A 23,470-nucleotide genomic window follows, 5' to 3' on the forward strand; every position below is an offset into this window, starting at 1 on the left:
AAACCCAGATTGTTGGGAGAAATAATAATCAGATTCAGATCTGAATCTTGCATGTCAGGCCCTTCTTTACATGCTATATATAATCTTGGGGGTAGATTTAGAGCAAAGGGGGTTGGGGGAAGGCAAACATGCGCAGTTTAATTTTTTACATACTGAAGTAGTCAGTACTACTTGCTACTGTAATTATATTTTTTATTTATTCTAGACTGGTATGTGTTGGAGAGGGATGCAGAGGTGTTCCAGTAATGTCTGAATAACTCCATGAGTGGAATACCATGGTGCTTTTGTTTCCACTTGAAATTTTTGAAAGAATCATGTGCAACTACTATTTCATGCCTTTCTCCAGTGTCATTATTTGTATATTAGTGATAGCTCTTATTTGCACTAGATGTAAGCCCCAGGCAGACACTCCTGCACCCATATGGAACCCTCCTGAAGCCAGTGTGGCTCCTCACAGGTGCATGGGTTAGTCCAAACAGTGTTAATTGCAGATTCGGGACCTAATTTTAATTTAACCCCATACCTACCTGCAATAGCAACATTGGGAGCTCTACTTTAGACAAGTCTCTAACAGCTTGCTACTATTTTACCTACTATATCATTTAGAGGTGTTCTGAACAGGGTTAGGTGACAAGATCAGTTAAAACACCATCAGCCTACCTACATTAGCACTCTCATCACTGCAACAACTGGTAGAGCTGCAGCAGTGGAAATTGGTTGGGGGCTGCTCAAGCCTTAATAGCCCAACTGAATGGCGTACACATGGAGTAACTGTAATCTACTTTTATATATCAGGAAGTATTTCTAGCTTGTTGAGAGCAAGTTGTAACTAATCTTAGGCAATAGATTTATTATTACACATGGAAGTAAACTACATGTAGTTCACACAAGTAATTATAGTGCCTAGGTAGTGCATTTTGATTGCCTGTGAATGTGATGAGATTTCTTTTAAAAACCAACTGTTTTGTTCGTTTGAAGATTCTACTGCTAATGAAAATACTTATCTTAGGGCATGGGAATAGCCACTAAGTAGATATGAGGGACACAGAACCTCCACTTTCAAATCTTTCTTGCCCTGTTATTGTCCCTTCATTGTGGCTATGAGACTCGTTCACATTCATTTCTGGTTTCCCATACCTGTGGTTTTCATGTTGTTTCACCTCTGTATTGAAGCATCAGTTCATGATGAGAAATACATTAACTTCTATACCTCACTGAAATGAGTTATGTAAATACCTGCAATTCCTTCTTCCACACAGCATAAAAGGTGGAAGGGGAAGAGCAATAATCACACACAGCAATGGGACTAAAGGTGCAATGGGAAGTAGAGTGACCAGATAGAAAGTGTGAAAAATCAAGACAGGAGGTGGGGGGTAATAGGCACCTATATAAGAAAAAGCCTCAAATATCTAGACTGTCCCTATAAAATTGGGACATCTGGTCACCCTAATGGGAAGGGGAAGAGTGGCAACTTGGTATAATCAAGCTGTATAGCCACTAGAAAAAATAAACACTGACTTCATACAAGAAAAGGGGATATTGACTGGTGGTAGCAATTGTGGGGGTTAAAATACCCGTGTAGCCTGAGGGAAACTAGAGGCCATAGTAATTTACTCTCTAGGAGTGTGTAAAGTCATTAAAAACTGCAAATTATTACCAAGTGTGACAGACCCAGACCAGTGGGGTACAGGAGTCTGGTAGAGGGCAAATATACTGGTCACTGGATGAGTAGTTTTCTGTTCCCTGAGTGACCAGAGAAGGGGCTGCACTAGAGTAATCAGGAACCTGCTAGAACCAGTTAAGGCAGGCAGGCTAATTAGGACACCTGGAGCCAATTAAGAAGAAGCTGCTAGAAGCAATTAAGGCAGGCTAATCAGGGCACCTGGGTTTTAAAAGGAGCTCACTTCAGTTTGTGGTGCGAGTGTGAGGAGCTGGGAGCAAGAGGCGCAAGGAGCTGAGAGTGAGAGGGTGTGCTGCTGGAGGACTGAGGAGCACAAGCGTTATCAGACACCAGGAGGAAGGTCCTGTGGTGAGAATAAGGAAGGTGTTTGGAGGAGGCCATGGGGAAATAGCCCAGGGAGTTGTAGCTGTCATGCAGCTGTTACAGGGAGCACTATAGACAGCTGCAGTCCACAGGGCCCTGGGCTGGAACCCGGAGTAGAGGGCGGGCCCGGATTCCCCCCAAACCTCCCAATTGACCTGGACTGTGGGTTCTTCCAGAGGGGAAGGTCTCTGGGCTGTTCCCCAACCCACATGGTGAATCTCTGAGGCAAGAAAATCCGCCAATAAGCGCAGGACCCACCAAGATAGAGGAGGAGTTTGTCCTACTGGTGTCAGGAGTGGGATCTTGGGGTGCACAGCGCGGCGGAAGAAGGAGGGTGATTTAAAAAAAAAAAAAAAAAGGGAGAGGGTTTATTTTTTTCACCACAATGGATGACGTAGTGCGGGCACTGATACAAGCTACGGTGGCCCAGCAGGAGGCTACCCGTGTCCAGGCAGCCGCCCAACAGGAGGCAGTGCGGCTGCAGCAAGAGACTAATCGCCTGATGATGGACCAGGCTGCTCAAGACCGAGCTATGTTGCGGGAACTGGTAAACCAGGTGAAGTCCCTTACAGAGCTGAATCGAGGCCATGATGGGATGCGGCTCATACGGGCCAGCCATTGGCTGCAGAAAATGACACGGGAGGAGGATGTAGAGGCATACCTTCTGGCCTTTGAGAGGACAGCCCTACGGGAGGCCTGGCCTCGAGATCAGTGGTCTGGCATCCTTGCCCCATTCCTGTGTGGGGAGGCCCTAGAAGGCCTACCATGATCTGCCATGATCTGCCTGAAGAGGCTGCGGCAGACTACCCCAAGCTGAAAGCAGAGATCCTGGCCAGATCTGGGGTAAGGACAGCAGTGCGGGCCCAGCAGTATCACGGTTGGAGGTACCAGGAAGACAAAACCCCGCGGTCCCAATTGTATGACCTCATCCATCTCGCATGAAAGTGGTTGCAAACAGAGTCCCGGAGTCCGGAAGAGATACTAGTGGTTCTGGTCATCGACCGATACATGAGGGGACTACCACCAGACCTTCGTGCCTGGGTAAGCCAGAACGAACCCTCCACCTATGACGAGGTTGTCGCCCTGGTACAGAAGCGAAGGACAGCGAGGGAGCTGACCTGACCAGTTAAGGAAGAGGCACCCCGGGTTAAACTAGCAGCACCAAGCCCTAAAGTGCGGGTGACTGGGCCACCAGGAGGGCCCAGGTGGAAAAAGAGAGAGGCTGAAGGCCCATCAGAGGCCACAAAGAGTCGGAGCACTGAGAGAGAAGAGGATCGTGATGTTAGACTGCCCAAACCAAGAGACCGGGGAATGCCTAGGGCTCCATACAGATGTTATGCCTGCGGGGAGTGGGGACACATAGCTGCACAGTGTCCCAATGCTGAGGAGCCTATGCAGTGTAACCTGGGGAACTGGGCAGATCCATGCTCCCTAATCCACCTTGTGGGGGTCTCACTAACCCCACATATGTATACCAGACCAGTGAAACTAAATGGGGTAGGGACCACGGCACTGGTTGATTCGGGGAGTGCTATCACGCTTATCTCAGGGAAGCTCGTGAAGCGTAGTCAGCTGCTGCAGGCTAAACGTACGGGGATAACGTGTCCATGGGACAGTTAGTTACTACCCCACCATCCCAGTAAAAATCGAGATCCAAGGTAACACTACTGAGGTAGCAGCAGGTGTAGTCCCTAAACTCCCATACCCGGTGCTCATAGGGAGGGACTTCCCAGGGTTTGGAAACTTACTCCTGGTAGGGGGATTGGAGAAAGATGGGGACCCTAAAATTGGTGAGGCATCCACAGCAGACTGTCAATCCCCAATCTTCTCTGAAATATCCCCAGATTTGTTCTCCGCTCCCAGACAGGGTAGAAAGACAAAAAGGGAAAGAAGGGCAGCTAAGGCCTTGGGAACCCGAATACTGACCCAAAGCCAGAGGGTCACTCTCGTAGGTAGGCGGACCCGCGCAGCTGAAAAGGAGGCCACGCAGGAGGGAGAAGCACCTGAGTCTGACCCCCACCCTAATGCTTCTGAACCAGTAGAGGCAACAGAGACTGGGCCCCTAGATCTTGGGCTGATTAGCCCCGGGAGAGGAAATTTTGGACGGGACCAGGCAGAAGACCCAAGGTATGACAACATTAGGAAGGAGGTGACTGAAATAGATGGGGTCCCCGTGGAAGGGAAAACCCAGGGACCAGGACCCTACTTCATAATGAAGAAGGATCTCTTATACCGGGTTGCAACAGTACAGGGGCAGAAGGTACAGCAGATCCTAGTACCTCAAAAACACCAGAATGCTGTATTAAGTCTTGCTCATAGTCATCTTTTTGGGGGGCATTTGGGGGTAGAGAAGACCCTGGCACGAGTCCTACGACGGTTCTTCTGGCCCGGAGTACATGAAGAAGTGCGGAGGTACTGTGCCTCCTGCCCGGAGTGTCAGCTGCACAGTCCCCGTCCCCACTTGAGGGCACCTTTAGTACCCCTTCCCATCATAGAGGTCCCCTTCGAGCGAATAGCCATGGACCTAGTGGGACCCCTGGAGAAGACGGCTCGGGGCCACCAATACATACTTGTTGTTTTGGACTATGCTACTCGCCACCCAGAAGCCGTCCCCCTGCGGAACACGGCCTCTAAAACTATAGCCAAAGAGCTGGTGGGGATCTTTGCCAGAATGGGGCTACCGAAGGAGATATTAACCGACCAAGGAACCCCATTTATGTCGAAGCTAATGAAGGACCTCTGTACGCTGCTCCATATACATACCCTGAGAACTTCGGTCTACCATCCGCAGACTGATGGGTTGGTAGAAAGGTTTAACCGAACCCTCAAGGCTATGATGAGGAAGGTGGTAAGTCAGGACGGGAAGGATTGGGACACCCTACTACCCTACCTTATGTTCGCTATCCAGGAGGTACCTCAGGCCTCAACTGGGTTTTCCCCCTTCGAGTTATTATATGGACGTCACCCCCGTGGCATACTAGATATCGCCAAAGAGATCTGGGAAGAGGAACCGAATGAGGGGAGAAATATAATAGAGCATGTAATGCAGATGCGAGACCGGATAGCCCGGGTTACCCCTATTGTACGGGAACATTTGGAGAAGGCACAGGAGGCCCAGCGAACCCATTACAATCGCCAGGCAAAAGTGCGACATTTCCAACCAGGGGATCGGGTTCTGGTGTTGGTACCCACGGCAGAAAGCAAGCTTCTGGTCCAATGGCAGGGGCCCTATGAGGTGGTTGAACCCGTGGGGGAAGTAACCTACAAGGTGCGGCAGCCAGGACGCAGAAAACAAGAACAGATTTATCACGTTAACCTTCTGAAACCCTGGCATGCACAAGAGGCATGCACAACGGTCCAAAAAGACCTAACCCAGGAAAACAAGCCTTCCAAACAGGTGAGAGTGTCTCCTGATTTAACACCAAACCAGAAGAATGAGGTGTCTGAGATGATCTTCCGGAACCAAGATGTGTTCTCGACAAAACCGGGTCGAACAACCGAGACATATCACCACATCGTCACGAACCCTGGGGCCAGAGTAACAATGAGGCCCTAGCGGGTGCCAGTGGCAAAAAGGGAGGAAATAAAAGCAGAAGTAAAAAAAATGCTGGAGTTGGGGATCATTGAAGAATCCCACAGTCAGTGGTCCAGCCCAATCGTGCTGGTGCCCAAACCTGATGGCACCACAAGATTTTGCAATGACTTCCGGCGACTAAACGAAGTATCCCAGTTTGACATGTACCCCATACCTCGCATAGATGAGCTAGTGGACCGTCTGGGTAATGCCCGGTACTTGACTACCCTAGACTTGACAAAGGGGTACTGGCAGATTCCCCTTGCAGAAGACGCAAAGGAAAAGACTGCGTTCTCTACACCAGAGGTTCTTTTTCAATATACTGTCCTCCCTTTTGGACTACATGGGGCCCCAGCTACCTTCCAGCGCCTCATGGACAAGCTATTACGCCCGCATAACAGTTATGCTGCTGCCTACTTGGACGATGTGGTCATTCATACCCCAGACTGGGAAACCCACCTGGAGAAGGTGGAGGCAGTCCTCGATACCTTCAGGCGAGCTGGCCTTACAGCAAACCCTGCCAAGTGCGCTGTAGGGTTTACAGAGGCCAAATATCTTGGCTACATTGTGGGAAAAGGTCTGGTAAAACCCCAAGTGAACAAGTTAGAGGCCATCCAAAATTGGCCCCGACCAAGTCGCAAGAAACAAGTCCGGGCGTGGTGGGGTATTACCGACGATTTATCCCCCACTTTGCCATAAGGGCAAGCCCCCTGACAGACCTAGTGAAAGCCCGTGGACCTGATCTGGTGAGATGGTCTGACGCAGCAGAGGAAGCATTCACAGACCTACGGACTGCCCTCTGCAGTAACCCCATACTGATAGCCCCTGATTTCACCAAAGAGTTTATCCTGCAGACGGATGCACCGGAAGTAGGGTTGGGGGCCGTTCTATCACAGATGGTCGGGGAGGAGGAACACCCAATTCTATACCTCAGTCGGAAACTCCTTCCAAGGGAACAAAAATATGCAGTGGTGGAGAGAGAATGCCTCGCTGTAAAATGGGCCATGGAAACATTGCGCTATTACCTGCTCAGGCACAGATTTGTCCTCGTGACCGACCATGCCCCTCTTCAGTGGATGCAGCGGAACAAGGAGAAGAACACAAGGGTGACCAGATGGTTCTTTAAAAAGCAACAGAGGGTCCTGTGGCACCTTTAAGACTAACAGAAATATTGGGAGCATAAGCTTTCGTGGGTAAGAACCTCACTTCTTCAGATGCTTTTTACAGATTCAGACTAACACGGCTACCCCTCTGATACTTGACAGATGGTTCTTATCCCTCCAACCTTTCCAGTTCCGTGTGCAACACAGAGCAGGGAGCCGTCATGGCAATGCCGATGGCTTGTCACGTGTGCACTGTCTGGCGTCCCAAGCTGCCCAACCCCTTGGCGTTGTGCAGGGGAGAGGGATATGTGACAGACCCAGACCAGTGGGGTACAGGAGTCTGGTAGAGGGCAAATATACTAGTCACTGGATGAGTAGTTTTCTGTTCCCTGAGTGACCAGAGCAGGGGCTGCACTAGAGTAATCAGGAACCTGCTAGAACCAGTTAAGGCAGGCAGGCTAATTAGGACACCTGGAGCCAATTAAGAAGAAGCTGCTAGAAGCAATTAAGGCAGGCTAATCAGGGCACCTGGGTTTTAAAAGGCGCTCACTTCAGTTTGTGGTGTGAGTGTGAGGAGCTGGGAGCAAGAGGTGCAAGGAGCTGAGAGTGAGAGGGTGTGCTGCTGGAGGACTGAGGAGCACAAGCTTTATCAGACACCAGGAGGAAGGTCCTGTGGTGAGAATAAGGAAGGTGTTTGGAGGAGGCCATGGGGAAGTAGCCCAGGGAGTTGTGGCTGTCATGCAGCTGTTACAGGAGGCACTATAGACAGCTGCAGCCCACAGGGCCCTGGGCTGGAACCCGGAGTAGAGGGCGAGCCCGGGTTCCCCCCAAACCCTCCCAATTGACCTGGACTGTGGGTTCTTCCAGAGGGGAAGGTCTCTGGGCTGTTCCCCAACCCACATGGTGAATCTCTGAGGCAAGAAAATCCGCCAATAAGCGCAGGACCCACCAAGATAGAGGAGGAACTTTGTCACACAAGTTACATATGACAGGTTAGTAATGGGCCCAATTAATTGCTGGTGTAACTTCAGTCTTGAAGTCTTCCATCTTGAGGTCTATAAAATCATGAACGGTGTAGAGAAAGTGAATAAATAAGGCTTATTTATCCCTTCACATAACACATGAACCAGGGTCACCCAATGAAATTAATAGGCAGCATACAGAAGTATTTATGCATAACAAGCAAACATAAGGAACAATAAACAAGAGGAAGTACTTCTTCACACAATGCACAGTCAACCTGTAGAACTTGTTGCCAGGGGATGCTGTGAAGGCCAAAAGTAAATCTGGGTTGAAAAAAAAATTAAATAAATTCATGGAGGGAATGCTGAGATTAGGAGAACAGTGGAACCTTTTCTCAAACAAGAACAGCTTGGCTTTAGGAAAAGACAAGGAACCACAGATGCCATGTTTCTATTAGCCAAGGTGGTCAGGGATGCAGCCCCATGCTCTGTGCGTCCCTAAGCCTCTGACTGCTAGAAGCTGGGACTAAACGACCGTGGATGGATCACTCAATAATTGCCCTGTTCTGTTTGTTCCCTCTGAAGCATTTGGCATTGACCACTGTCGGAAGACAGGATACTGGGCTAGATGGACCATTGGTCTGACCCAGTGTGGCCATTCTTATGTTCAGTGGAGTTATACCAGAGATAAAATTAACCAACTAATAGACTTAGTAGTTCTTTTGGTTCATTGCTAATCAACTGATAATGGGAGCTGTAGTGTATCACCAATCATTCAGGTGATAGGAGAAACCCACTTTATAGGAAGAAAACTTATTTTATATTGACAGCTGGAAAGTATGTAATCCAGTAATGCAGTGGTTCTCACACTGTGGTCTACAGACTCTCCGGTACTCTACAGAGCCTTTCATGTAAGGAAACATGTTAGGAAACAGGCTGTGGTAGAAAGAGGTGTTGCCGGGGGGATATAGTCCCTAAAAGAAGTTGTGTGTCTGTATGAGGGTGGGTGGGTGGTTGTCTGTCTGTCTGTCTGTCTCTCTCTCTCTCTCTCTCACACACACACACACATATGAAGTGCTCAACCCAGTGGAGAAGTGGAAGAACTCCTGTAGAGGTGTATTAGTAATCCAGGGACAGGATAGGCATCTTTTAGTCAGAGTGAGGTGAAATCCAGGTGTGCTACGTGTATAGTGAAATTCTCCGCAGTGTGAGCAACGGTGGCAGAATCTGACCCCAAATGTTTATTTCACTGGATTCTAACATTATCAACCAAATTGAGGCTCAGAAAGGAAATGTTATGTAACATGCACAGTCTCTTAATTTTATTTTAAAGGAAGTGTGTTAATAACTTTAACATAAACAGACACACACACACACACAAAATGTAACAACCAACTTGTAGTGTTGGTTTTTATTGCTTGGCTTTACCACACCAGGGTTCTGCCTGCTATTCATAGGGTTACTGAAATAAGTCATTGGGTGCAATTTTCAAAGGGCCCAAGTGTCTTGGAGCCCAAATCCAGTTGCAAGCCAATGGAAATTAAGTTTTTAAGTTACTTAGGCCATTTTGAAAATACCATCCACTATGACTTTTAGGGACTTGAACTCTGAGTTCCTAGTCTGTGTAGACTGATGTTTTTTTCACAAAAGATTCAACACTTATTTTAAAAAATGATAACATTGGAATCTTCTTTCCCCATTTTCCAGTGTCCCATTTCAGAACACAGCTCTCAAGATGAGTCATTGCCCATTTTTCCCCCTTTAAAAATGAAAATCTTTTAGTACATGTAAAGTCATATTAAAATAGAATCACTAGCCTCTCTACACAATCAACCTTTCCTGCTCAAATACCTATAGCCACCATCCTTTTTCTGTTGTGAGTAATTAAGCATTGTGCAAGACACTTTTAAAAAGGCTTTGATTAATCATCAGTTGGATCACTGACAGACTGAAAGCCATCCACACCTCCCAGAGTGAGTAATAGGTAGGCCTGTGCCTACATTATGTGTAACACATGAAGCCAACTCAAGCAAGCAGTGCCTTCTGGCACTTGTAGTTTTTCTTCCTCCTCCTCTCCTTGTCTCATCATCTGAGGTCAGGTTGTCATGAAAGCATCCACCATCATCTTCTGACCGAGGAAGCAATAAGGTCCACCTGTTTACCATCTCCTTTGATGCAATCCATCCATCGCTTCCTTGACTTTTCTTGGAGTCTCTTTCCTACCACCCGCTCCTGCCATGCTATCCTCACCAGGTCCTTTTCATTCAACCTCTGTATGTGACTGAACCAGCAAAGTTGCATTTCCTAGATTTTGTCAGCCACATCACACTTCGATTTCCATTCTAATGCTTCATTTTAAAATCTATCTCTTTATGCACTCTTTTGATTGCACGCAGACATCTCATCTCAAACACCTGTTGGCCCTGAATCTACTGTCTCTTTACTACCCATGCTTCTGCACTGTACAGCATTGTGGGGTGTCCCATTGTTCTGTACAGCTTGGCTTTCAGTCTCCGTGACATACACTTGTCATATGCAACCCCTAAGATGTTAGTCCACACTCTTCCACCATACCCCAGTCTGGACTGTATGTCATGTTCACACTTGCCATCTTCCATAACCCAGTCACCAAGGTACTTGAACTGTTCAGTCATGTGCTCCATTAATCTCTACATCCCGTTTCCCTGTGGCATCTCTACTGACCCGCATGACCTCAGTTTTAGTCATGCTCAACCCATGCCAGCTTAGCTGGCGTTTAGGTCTTCTTTTGAGAATGCCTTTATTTCTATGTCATCTGCATATAGCAGCTTCTCACCTTTTCCTGTTGGGATCTTCCTGCTGACATAATCCATCAATATGATAAAACAGGCACCCATGCACAACCTTGGGTGGCTTCCCCAGAATTCCCTTTGGAGCAGTATCACTCTGCATTGTTTCCACATGTGGCTAAGCCTAAAAAGCACAAAAAAGGCCTGGGTTTATTCAGTGGAACTGAGGGTCGAGCCCTGTTGCAGTCTGACTTTCACTTCAGAGGGACTTGTTCCAAAACACATTCTGATTATTGTTTTAATGACCTGTATAGTATATTTCACGATAGTTAAATCCTCAGACTCTCCATATTTCCTCATCACTAGTGTAAGCATTCTTCTGTCCAATTTATCATATGCTTTTTCTAGGTCTATAAAAGCATAGAAGCTGTCCTGCTAGTGCCTTAGCCATTTGTCTATCTCTTGATGAATTGCAAACATGGCATCTGTGGTTTTTTGTCCTTTCCTAAAGCCAAACTGTTCTTGTTGGAGGAAAGATTCCACCATTCTCCTAATTTTAGCATCCAAGATGTGTTTGAGTATCTTCATTTCATGTTGCACTAACGTTATCCCTCAATAGTTCCATATTCATGGATGCTGCTCTTCTTATGTATTGAGACCAAGGTAGAGTTGCACCAGTCTTCAGGAATTCTTTTGTCATGCCATATTGCTGTAACCACTTTGCTCATCCATTGTCTGCCTCTCTCGCCCGAGATTTTCACCACATCTGTCATTCTGGTACTTGTAGTCCAGAAGGACAATGGGAGCTGTAGGGTGGGCAGCAATGAATGCTGGAAAGGTGGCAGCGATATAAAAGTGCGTTTCTTATTTATAAGGCAGAAACCAGGAGAAAGGCAAAACATCAGTGTGGTTTTGCTGTTCAATACTGTACCTCTGAAAATTACTCCACTTACTTTGGTGGTTAAAATGGATTTAGATGCCTAACAATATTAGTTTTGAAAACAGTGGCACTGAATAAACCCAGGCCTTTTTTGTGCTTTTTAGGCTTAGCCACATGTTGAAACAATGCAGAGTGATACTGCTCCAAAGGGAATTCTGGGGAAGCCACCCAAGGTTGTGCATGGGTGCCTGTTTTATGGAGTTCAGCCTACTTGACTTGTGCACTGGTCCCATTCCCCTTGGGCACATGGAGAAATCACTTCTTACGTTCTCTGTAGCATGGAATTGCAATACTGACAAGCCCTTTAATGGTATGAATGGGGTAATGGTTCTTGTGCACACTCTCCCCTTCAGTAACTTAGATGGGGTCTCTTTTTATATATATATATATATATATATATATATATATATATATATATATATATATATATATATATATATATATATGGCAAAATAAAAGAATATTGTCTGCATAAATATTATTAGGGATCAAGTAATATATTTAAAATTATCATGCCTCTGTTTTTAAACCCATGTTTTAATTGTGAAAAATATAAAAAGTATAACTAATGATTTCCACAGCTACAGTGTTTCTAGAGTTTTGGAAAAGGCGGAGAGCTGTGCTCACCTATGACTGGGATCTCATAGACTGGGAGGATGAAGAGGTAAGATCGCAAATAAGTAATCTAATGATGATCTTGTTATCAACAAAATGACAGTGTAAGTAATAATGCCTCATGCTTTGCTAGGACAATTGAATTTGCTATATAACACCGGTGCAATAGATCAATAATGTATCTTGCAAGTAGAGGTGCATCCTCTTGGCAAAGTTCGTTCTTTCTTTCTGTCGGAAGGGCAATGGTACTCCTTTTGTTTAAGCAGGGTATGTGAATAAAAATATATATTTCTAAGTGCCCATATTTAGCAAAGTCCGATGGGGGCAGCCAGGAATATCTGTCTGGAGTAAGCAGGCCCTTTAAGAGGGATTTAGGTGCCAGCTGTGGCCCTATCCCAGTGTAGCTTAAAGCTAAGGGATTCTGGGACTTGTAGTCCTGAGGGACTGTTGAATGTGCAGCAAAGTATTCTGGGAACAAGGTCATGGATAAAAAGAGCTCCCTTCTCCCCACAAAGGGGAGACCAGGGAAGAATCAAGAAGTATTGTGTGGCATTCTGCCTAAAGAGAATACAACTTGCTATTGGGTCCCCCCAGACAAAGAGCCCACCTCATGGCTAGGCAAGAGTATGCTATCTGGAGCTAGAAACCCAAACACAGCAGGGGACCTGATCCCTTTCGCTGCATACATTGCTAATCAGCCTTCAACTCCCATGATCCCTTTGCACCACAAGTTCCTGATTCAGCCCAGAATGAAGCCATTCTGGAAAAGGGCCGGAGCCTAGACCTTGAACCACTCTTAAAGGGCCACCTCACCCTATTTCAGTCTGCCATGGGCAGAATCAAATAGTTCTATCCCTTTGCACATCTCATGAAATTTGCTCTGTAAGTCACAAGTGAGCATTGCTGTAATGGAATTTAAGCCTACTCACCTCTAGGATAATGATTGAAATTTGGTCCAAATTAATTGAGGCCCAAAGTCATTATCCCTTCATGGCTCTTCTGGAACCTCTTGGAGATGAGTTGATGATGTTAGTCTAGTTCCTAATGAACAATTTCCACATCACAAAAATCACTACCACAACAGTTTTCTTAGCAATCTCAGCAGAGAAACCAGTGATCGAATCAACATGGCAACCGAACTCCCTTTCACCCCTGGAGGTGATTCTTCTAGCACCTTGGCTGGTGAGTGGGGGAAAACCTTTTACCGCCACGATTTGTGCTGCTCCTGATCTCCGTGTGAATGTAATGACATGTCTTTGAGGCTCTCCAATTCAGCCTCTTTCAAGGGCAGTTATTTGGATATTTACTTTAAAAATATGTGAAGTGCTTTGGGACGAAGGGAGCTATGCAACTGCCAGTCATTATCATTATAGAATGTTTATACTGAACGCCTAATGCGTTGCTACTTAAATTGAAGCAAATCTATGTCATTGCAGGAAGAGCTGCGCCCCCAGTTTGAAGCAAAATACTCCCAAGTGGAACGAGTAAATCCCATCACAGGAAAACCTGAACCTTTTCAACCCTTCCCTGATAAACTTAGTCGACTGATGGTGTCTGTCTCAGGAATATTCTTCATGGTAAAGTCTCTAATGATATTGGAAGGCCACTCTAGGCCTTATTTTGATATCACATCAATGTAAATCAGGAGGCCTTCCACTAAAGTTAATGGAGTTACAGTCGTGTAACGTGTAAGTGAGATCAGATCAGGCACAATGCTTGTTAATGTTCGATGGGTTGGTGGTGGTTTGGGGTTCTTGGGTGTGTTGGTGGAGGTTGCACCTTTAGAAATTTGCAAAAATATATTTGCAAATTTGCATTTGTCTTTATATAGTAATAGAGAATTTTGTTTCAGCAGTCTAGTATTTCTTTAATCTAAGACTGCTTTAGATTAGCAGTCTTTAATCTAAGACTTTAATCTAAGACTGCTCCGTGAAACAAATTGGGCTCTCTCCTTTTTAAAAGCACTCAATAATCTATTGATCTTTATTTCAGCTATTTATTTTAATAGGTATTTTAGTCTTCTAATTACACATGCATTTATTTTACTGCAGATTTCTTTGGTACTCACTGCAGTGTTTGCAGTTGTGGTCTATCGCCTGGTAGCTATGGAACAATTTGCATCCTTCCAGTGGTATTTTATCAAAAAGTACTGGCAGTTTGCCACATCTGGCACTGGAGTCTGTATCAATTTCATGATCATCATGTCACTTAATGTAGTAAGTTTTAAAACTTTTTAAAAGAGGGATAAGGATTTTAAGTGATACATTGCATTTTTTAAAAACTAGTTACTGTATAATTGTAACTCAAGTAACTTTGGTAATAGAGTGAAACAAAACCAGTTTATAAACTCTCTGCACATTTCAGTACTGTAACAGTTTTGTTACAAATAGCTGATTGTGTAACACATTCTTGCCTTCCTAAACATGTATTTTATTAATTTATATAGAAAAATGTCTGCACATTGTTTATTTGTATTACAATAACATCCAGAGATGGTGTTGCAATTGCTTTTGTTAAATAGCACGCTGTTGTTTCAATGGTTTTTGAGCTGCCTGTGCAATTCTTCACTACAAATATTTGACTACACCACTAAGTCTCATTGGTGACACAGAACACCATTTTTACATTAGCAAAATCCACTGCTATCCAATTTGGAATTGTGACATCAATGCCATATCCAATAGGGGAAGTGTGAGAGGGGGAGAGCATCTACAAATTTAGGACTTCACAATAAATGTAAAGTGTTCCAGAAACCTCCAGATGTTTCACAAAATACTTCAGTTATTTTCAGTGATTTTACAAAAGCAGAGGAAATAAATTTATTCAGTCTATGGGATCAAGTGGTGTTCTTCCTAACTGAGAATTCTAGAACCTCTCCCAAATTTAAAAAGATTCCTAATAATGAAACTAGAATCTCCCATTTCTACTTTTCAACTCAGCTGTGTTATCAACATTTTAAAATCTTAGAGGCATTGCAGAATATGGTTTTAGTTTAGCTTTTCTCTACTAAAATACATGTTTATAGGTTTAAATGTCTACTGTATTAGCAGATTTTGTATTGGTATAAAATGTCCTTTAGGAATATGTAGCATTGTAACTTCTTTTGTTATCTACTAAGTAGGTAGCATTCTTCAAAACAGTCTCTCCAAACTTTTTGAAATTATTAATCATCCTATTTCCGGGTCATGAAAAGTACATACCAAGTGCACAAGCAAAACAAAGCTATTGAAAACATGGAGACACTCCTGGAAAACATTTGTGCTTTTACAAAGTCAGTTCTGTGTTAGGGCTGAAGTTTCATTTAGAAGAATGGGTGGGGATCATGACTGTACTATTAAATAGACAAGTAAGGCAAATGCTAATTAAATGACTCCATGTACAAATGAATGCAAAAGGAAATCCTAGTGTAACAAATCTGTGGTTTCTCTCTACTTTCAGACCAGTCACATCTACTTATTCCTAACAGTAAGGGGAAAACCCATGAATGCTCATGCAGATATCTGTTTATACAGTAATATTTTTGCGAATATGAGATGCGTCAGCCATCTCAAAATCTTTGTAGATATGGACACATCCAATCAGAAAATAGATCAATACCATCTACAACTTAAGTGACCAGTCACACACAGTAGATAGCAAATGATAAATTGCAAATAGTTTGAGCATTCTGTGGACTGAAATATATTTCTATAAATCATTAAATAGTTCAATTCAAGCTATGAACATAAAAATCTAACTGTGTTTGTGGATAATTAGCCTAGAGGGAAAAGAGGGACTAAAATAAATGAATAATTTTTTCATTGCAAATAATTAAGATTCCTGCAGCTTCTTGCCCTCATCCCAATTATCTTGATGTTGTAGGACAGTTAAATACTTGTTTCCTTCAAATGCTTACTTTTAGTCATTATTTAATAGATATCTTGATATTTTAACAATATAAAATCTTTGCTATAATTTATGCTGTTTCTTATTTCTATTTCAGGTATATGAAAAAGTTGCCTATCTCCTAACAGATTTAGGTAGGTGCATTTTAATGCTGGCATACTCCTCATCAGTTATACTGTGTAACTTTGTATTTCAATATCAAATCATCAAAAACATTTTTAACATGCATAGTAATGTGGTGTCCTTTCCCAAACTATTAACTGCCTACCAACTGCAGAGAAAACTATTACCCCCAGCATATGTTTAAAAAAAAAAAAAAGCGGGGGGAAGAAAATTGTTGGTCAATGGCCACTAGAGATGACCAAATCCCTAGATCAGGAGATGCCTCTTCCCTCACCCCCACCCCACATCAGACCTTAGAGAAGTTTGGATCACAGATGAACTATGCAACTGTAGGCCATTTCTAGAAGCCCTCATCCTGCAGTCTGCTTAGTACAGGGGGACAGCTAATGTCCATATGAAATCCCATTGAATTCAGTGGAGCTCTTCCTTGGCTCAGATGTCACCCCTGTGTGGATCAGATTGTACAATCAAAGCCTAAATTGTTCCTTCACCTAAATACAGATAACTTTTGATTTCATCCAGCTGTATCAGAATTGTTAACATTTTGTGCCCCAGGATTAATTCTTTTTCATTTTCAAATGCTATCAGGCAAAGTTGGAAGCCTGAAAAGAATAGGGTTTTTTTTGTAATCTGTCCCACTGATAGAAAGAGGAGATGTATCAGGTTAGGATCGTGCCATGTCCATTGGTTTCAGTTAGTGGGGAAGAAAATTCCTCTCCCTTTTCCAGACAAATATTCTGACTACTGCTATGTGAGACCTGGGATTTACATTTCATGAACAATTTCCTGATTTTGACATTTGTTTTCATTCCGAATTGGGATACAACAAAAAATTTCAAAATTTCCTATGAATTTTTCAAAAAAAATCATTTAGGGTTAATTGAAATGTTTCAATTTCAAGTTCTTAGTGTTTTTTAAAAATATAATATAAAATAAAGTTAAAAGAAAAATATTCCATCTAAAAATGTGTAATAGGAATGTTTTGACCTTATCAAAATGCTATATAAAAAATTTAAAACTAAATGTCAAAATTGACACATTCCCACTTAAAGTTGCTTGGTTTCGGCAACATGGCATTTTCCACTGGAAAATCTTTCCATCAAATTTTTGGCGAGCTGTAATTTTGACTCTTTAAAAGGAAACTAATAATAAAACTTCCAATCACAATTCAGTCAAAAAAGTTGTGATCGGGGAGGCTACTTTTTAAATTTCCCCAGTCTGGTACTGTGTGAATATTTTATCCTTAACATTTCATCTGATGTGTTCTATCCAATTTAATGATATAGTTGATGATGCTGTAATTCATAAAAAGCACTCAGTCTTTCAATTTAACAGGAGGCTGCAGGATTTGTACATCTGCAATACTAAAGACATGGTAATTCTCCACACAGAGGAGACAACAAAAAAGTTTTAGCTCAGGCGCTTGATGCCCTACATTTACTAGTAGTGCTTTACATGAAACTCTTCTTTAATTACTAATTGATAAGTGACCAGGGGTTTGGAAGCACCCACAAAAGTTTGATAGTCATTGGACTCATCCAAGTTAGTTTATATAATCTTGTGCCCAGTTAAACTCAGATTTTACACTTACTGATCTAACTGTTTCTATCACAGCACTTTGTTGAATACCACAGGGGAATGAGAGAGAACAAAGCTTAGATTCGCTAGAGCTGTTTTTTCTATTATACATGAAAAGTCCTTTTGACATCTGGTGTAATAGAGCATCAGTTATCCCTTTCATAATATGGCTTCTGGTCCTGCAGAAGTAGGTCATGATGATGTAAGTTTTGTTTCCATACATAATAGACTTTGGAAAAGTGCTTATTATTGAGGAAAGTGTACAGGTCAGTCACAAGAATGCTGAAGGCAAGAACTAGTGAGGACAGACCATTTATTTATTTATTTAATAATATATATAACTAGCCAAAACACTGCAACTTAACTGAACAGAACTTCACAAAGTAATTCCTAAGAGCAATAGGTCATTTGTGGCTGCAGTTGAAAAACAACTAGCCTCATTCCATTACTGGCCTCTGCGCGCACGCATACACACAAATAATTCTCCAAAGTCCAAATGCCTCTGCCCTAACTGTAAAACCTAAATGGGCCTAAATTAAAAACCAGTCAATCTGAGGTCTTGCATAAGTCCAATGGTGATAGGAATCAGGATTACCCAATGACAGCCCTTCTAACAAATATGCCACACAACTGGATGACAGATACCATTAACCCTGCCTAAGCAATCCAGCACCAGTTTTTAGAACTAACGTCCTTTCTCAAGACAAATTCTGGTGTTCAGATGCAGGTAAACTGCAAGGTCTGCCTATAGACAAACAGATAGGAAAGTGTTCACTCATTCATAACTCCAGTTAAAACAGAACTAAAATAAAACTAAAATTAACTAAAATTTTTAAAAGCACATTTAAATTCACTGCAACATTTTCTGAGTTGGACCAGAACACAGTTGGCTACTTTTCACCTACGGTAGAATGACTTTTTATTGCCCTAGTGTTCCTAGATACTTCCTGAATGCAGAGCTTGGCTACACTTTCAAGTTAGGGCACCCAGGACTGATTTCATGTGCTCTAACTCCTGAGATGTCCACACTGGCAAGGCACTTAGAGCACCTGGACTCTACAGCTGGAGCGTTCCTGGTAATCCACCTCCATGAGAAGCATAGAGCTTGCTGCGCCCTGGCTGGAGCGCCGGGGTGTCAGTGTGGATGCCGTGTTGCATTATTGTGCTGTGATTGGCCTCCAGAAACGTCCCATAATCCCCTGAAGTCAAGTGGCCACTCTGGTCATTGTTTTGAACTTGGCTGCAGGCATGCGGCTATCCCCTTTCAAAGCTCCGTTTCTGACAGCCGGCATGCTTATCTGCTCCAGGACAAAGCAAACCATTACTGTGGAATACTGCTGCTGCTGAGACCTGCGTGTGTGAGAGAGAGGTGGGGGAGGGGGCTGGGGGCTGATTTCGGGGTTTCCCCCTGCTGCTGTCTGAATTTACAAGACAGCATGCTGACACATTCTCTGCCGCCCAAAACACACTGTCTCTCCCCCCACATACACACAACACACTCCCTGTCACAGTCCACCCCCCCCATTTGAAAAGCACACTGCAGCCACTTGCACACTGGGTTAGCTACCACAATGCACTGCTCTCTGTGGCATTGCAAGAGCTGCTAATGTAGCCGCGCCACTGCACTTGACGCTGATAGTGTAAACACACGGCAGCGTTTTCCCTGCTGCTGTCTCCAAGGGCTGGTTTAACGCCCAGCGCTCTACATCTGCAAGTGTAGCCAAGCCCTCATTACACTAAATAAAAGGAAAGGAAGAAAAAAACAATAACTGGTGTCAACAGGCTGGGATTTTCCAATGAAAGGCAAACCACATCCTTATAATGTGTTTGTTTATTTTGTCCCTAAGCAACCATATAAACTTTAGAGGATTGAATATCTCATCCAGTGTTTGAAAAGTGCACCCACCCTATCTCGGTTAATTAATTCTGCTTGTACTAGTTAAACAGCCCACACCTAGAATCTGAAAGGGTTTCTATTAAAGAACTCAGAGAAAAAAATGCAGTTGTTTTTTTCACTGCAACAACGTGATTACATCTATTTTAAACACTCCAAAGTGTATTTACTGATTTCATGGTGATTCTAAATCACTTATCCACATACTGTATAGCATAATTAGTTTTTTAAAAGCAATTTGAAATTTTCATGAAAAATTGCAAATTTCAATAATTAACAAACAGTTCTAATTAAGATAGAATTCCTGCCCTAAAAATCCTAAAATCTACTTGCAAAGAGTGGGAGTGAGGAATTAAATAAAATCTTTGAGGTGTTTCTATGCAGATTTATATTTGTAGTTAAAAAATATAAAGAACCAATTCATTCCATCTGCCCCCATGCTGTTGTCAAATACCTGACACCTTAGAGGCATCATGACAGAGTTGAGTCTTGATGAGAGAGTAGTGTCCCTGTGAATACATTGAGGGAATATGTTCCCACACATAAGGAGTAGCATGGAATAAGGCATGAAAATGTTTGAGAAGCAGATAGGGAGAGGTTGCTGCCAGTTCTGATCACTTCACTGCTTGTCTACCATGCCATTGTGTATTGAGTTGCTGATGCTAAGCACTATCATGCACAACTGCTGAGAAGAATCAAAGAGTTACGGTGGGTAAGCTAATATCTTTTATTGGACCAACTTCTGTTGGCGAGGGAGACAAATTTTTGAGCTACACAGAGCTCTTCCTCGGGTCTGGGAAATGTACTAAGAGAAGAATCAAGGCATCTCAACATGTCTCAAAAGATTTAAAAAATTGATTTAAATTTAAAGTTAAGATTCAAACTGAATTCAAAAAGAGAGCCATCAAAATGGAGAATGAAACTCTCACTGGAAGTTCTGTGGTGTTGCACAGCTCAGGGACACCATTTTTGTTTTGTGTATAGAACCACACTGGTCATAGCTGGGGTAGGAGTTTTGTGGCCCTCTCACTGCACACTTTACTGAGGGGAAAAAATAACCTTTTACTCAAAGGGTTAAATTAATTTGAACCCTATCATTTCTTCTATAGGAGGCATGTTGACCCTGGAACTCTGTAACACACTTGCAACTTCATTTCATTTGTAAATGTGTAATGTGTACTATGTCACTCCTTTTAGAGCATCCTAGAACAGAATCTGAATGGGAAAACAGTTTTGCCTTGAAAATGTTCCTCTTCCAGTTTGTCAACTTAAACAGCTCAATCTTTTATATTGCTTTTTTCCTTGGCAGGTAAGTTATTTTTGGTCATGATTTTATTATGTAAGAATAGGAGGGAAATGTATACTGAACTCTTAGTGCTAGATATTTCATTATGGTAATGCATTAAATTGCACTAAAGACAATGTTTTAACATGATAGATAGATGTCAGAATCAGCAAAGTTTGTGGAGCTGAGTATAAACTAAAGCCAAAACTTTCAAACATGGGTATAAGTTTAAGATCTTAAAATCATATTCTTTTCCCAGAGGTGCTGAGCACTGCTGTTCTCATTGACATCAATAGGGATTGGGGATGCTCAACACTTCTGAAAATCAGGCCAGTTATTTGATACCTAAATACAGATTTGTGTCTAACATGCTGATAAATTTCAAAAGCTGGACCTAGCTCTGTCCCTTTTTGCTCATCTGTCTCCTACCGGTAATGTTTCCTGGAAGACGAATCCTATAAGTAGCAAGTGCTGTGTAGTGGTTCGCAGACAGGATTGGGAGCCAGGATTCCTGGATTCTATTTCTGTACCTGTTGCTTATTCACTGTGTAAGCTTGGGAAAGCCTCTTGACCTTGCTTCATTTTCACCATTTTTAAAATAGGTTTGATAATATTTGCCAACCTTACAAGATTGTTGGAAATACTAATTAATTTATGTCTGCAAAACATTTGAGTTCTTTGATTGGAACTGCCAAGTTTTATGATGATGGTTCAGTTAAAGATGGAAAAAATAGAAAATCTCTGGCTAAGAATATCATAGAATTACTGTATTTAACTATAAATTACTAAACATATTGAAACAAGCTACAGGGGATATTACAATTCATGCTAATTATGTTAGACACTTCTTTGTGCCATCCATTTTATGTCTTTTATCCTTTTCTGACTTGCTAAATCCAGTGTCCTGTAAGATCCAGAAGTTCCAGTCCTTCATTTCTTTCTCAGGTGAAATTTCCATGTAAGTCATTCGGAGTTTTGCCTGAGCAGGGAATTACATATCGAGCTATTAGAACTGTGAGAAGGATTTATTACGAATATCTGTTTGTAACAGAGATTGACCTGAAATGCACACTGCATATATGAGGCCCCAATCCTGGAGCTGGGTCTGCATGAGCTGATCCCTGTGCCTGTGGATCCTCATTGACTGCATAGGTATAATGGTTTGCCTTCCCGGATCCACTGCAGAATTGGGTGTCTTGAATTTCTAACATCTCAAAGTTCAGGGAGTATGAATGCAGGGGTTTGTTTCTGCACATTTCAGAGTTTGGGGCTACCTGCAAAATGTGGATGTCTGTACCGTTTTGGATTCTGAAATAACTCCTACACCCTTTCCCCTCCATAGTTAAGGCTCTCTTTAGATCCCATATTTTAGCACACAGCCTTTAGCCACTTATCATTTAAACTGTTTATAGTTAACAGGTTTGGTCAATGGATGAAATTCAACAATGCTAGTAATACAATATGTTATTGGAATTTCTATTAAGAAACAAAAATCTCATTTCACAGATTTGCAGGCCGTCCAGGAAAATACAACAAACTTTTTAATAGATGGAGACTGGAAGAGGTAAACAATCCCATTTTTTTTCCTTGTAAAATCTCTATGTGCAAAAAGGAAACTCTGGAATGTTTAAAAGACACAAACTATAGTCATGTGTAAGATTTATTCTTCCATTAAAGTGCAGTGAGGAAGGACATATCTTTTTTTCATAGCAGAGGATTGGGAACCAGAAAATGTGGCTTCCCTTCTGAGCTCTCAGCTTTGCTATGCAACTTTGGGCTGGCGGCTCACCTCTCTGTGCTTCAGTTCCCCCACTTGTGAGTAGGAGGCAGTAATGCTACCCTATCTGACAGGCTTGTTAGGAGGTCTAAATCATTAATATTTCTGAGGACCGTTGAGATTCTTGGATGGAAGGCAAAATAGAAGAGCAGCCCATTATTGCTGATAGGTTCTTAAGTTTCCCTTATGTGAGAGTACTACTTTAAAAATTAAAGTCAAAGTTTTCAAACCTGGGGATATAAAGATGCTAAACCGCACCACTTCCCCGATTTCAGTGGGGGGCTGAGGTTACACAGCATCTCTTGAAAATTACGCCTCTTCTATTTACGTTCCTATATATTGATTTAGGAGCCTACCTTTAGACACCCAGGTCTGAAAAAGTTGGCATCAGTTATTAGATATGATTGATATCTCATTACCTAATCAAAACACACATTTTTGGTAAATTGAATGGTTTAAGATTTAGAGACTTGCAGCTCCAAGTCAATAGTATGAATTCAGCTTAGGTCGTTAGAGATCAAATATTGCTTCATTCTGTTGCATGTTTATTGGCTGATGTGAAATGAGTTGGTGGTGCCATCCAGAAGACAAGTGTACATATCACAGATATTGCCCTTTACAGCAATTTATGGCAGAAAAATTCAATGGGCATGGAGATTTATCCAAACTCTCGTTCAAAAAAAGGTTGTCCCCATCATGCAGGGTTGACTATATTGGAAATACAGTAGCGGAAGCAATAGGAAATATCTTAGCCCATGCTGTACTACTACTGTGGGTAGTTTAAGTCTACAGGTCTGTCACTCTGTTACCTTTCAAAAGCATTAAAATTCATTTTAGCCACTGTATCAATGGCAAAACTCCAGTTCATTTCACCCTAGAAATTTAAATATTTCCCATTCATCCAAGCTGCACATGTAAAAAC

The 23,470-nt window shown here is 42.6% G+C and overlaps 1 protein-coding gene across 1 annotated transcript in view; it reads left to right on the forward strand.

Annotated features, from left to right (window-relative positions):
• Positions 1-23,470, forward strand: part of ANO3 (anoctamin 3) — a 159,945-nt gene that overhangs the window by 109,558 nt on the left and 26,917 nt on the right. The window contains exons 14-19 of the mRNA XM_065402303.1: positions 11,973-12,055; positions 13,443-13,583; positions 14,058-14,222; positions 15,989-16,025; positions 20,684-20,795; positions 22,278-22,335. Of these exons, the coding sequence (XP_065258375.1) occupies positions 11,973-12,055; positions 13,443-13,583; positions 14,058-14,222; positions 15,989-16,025; positions 20,684-20,795; positions 22,278-22,335 (596 nt within the window). The remainder of the gene's footprint in view (positions 1-11,972; positions 12,056-13,442; positions 13,584-14,057; positions 14,223-15,988; positions 16,026-20,683; positions 20,796-22,277; positions 22,336-23,470) is intronic.

Source organism: Emys orbicularis, chromosome 4, assembly GCF_028017835.1.
Source record: "Emys orbicularis isolate rEmyOrb1 chromosome 4, rEmyOrb1.hap1, whole genome shotgun sequence".
Taxonomy (NCBI): domain Eukaryota; kingdom Metazoa; phylum Chordata; order Testudines; family Emydidae; genus Emys; species Emys orbicularis.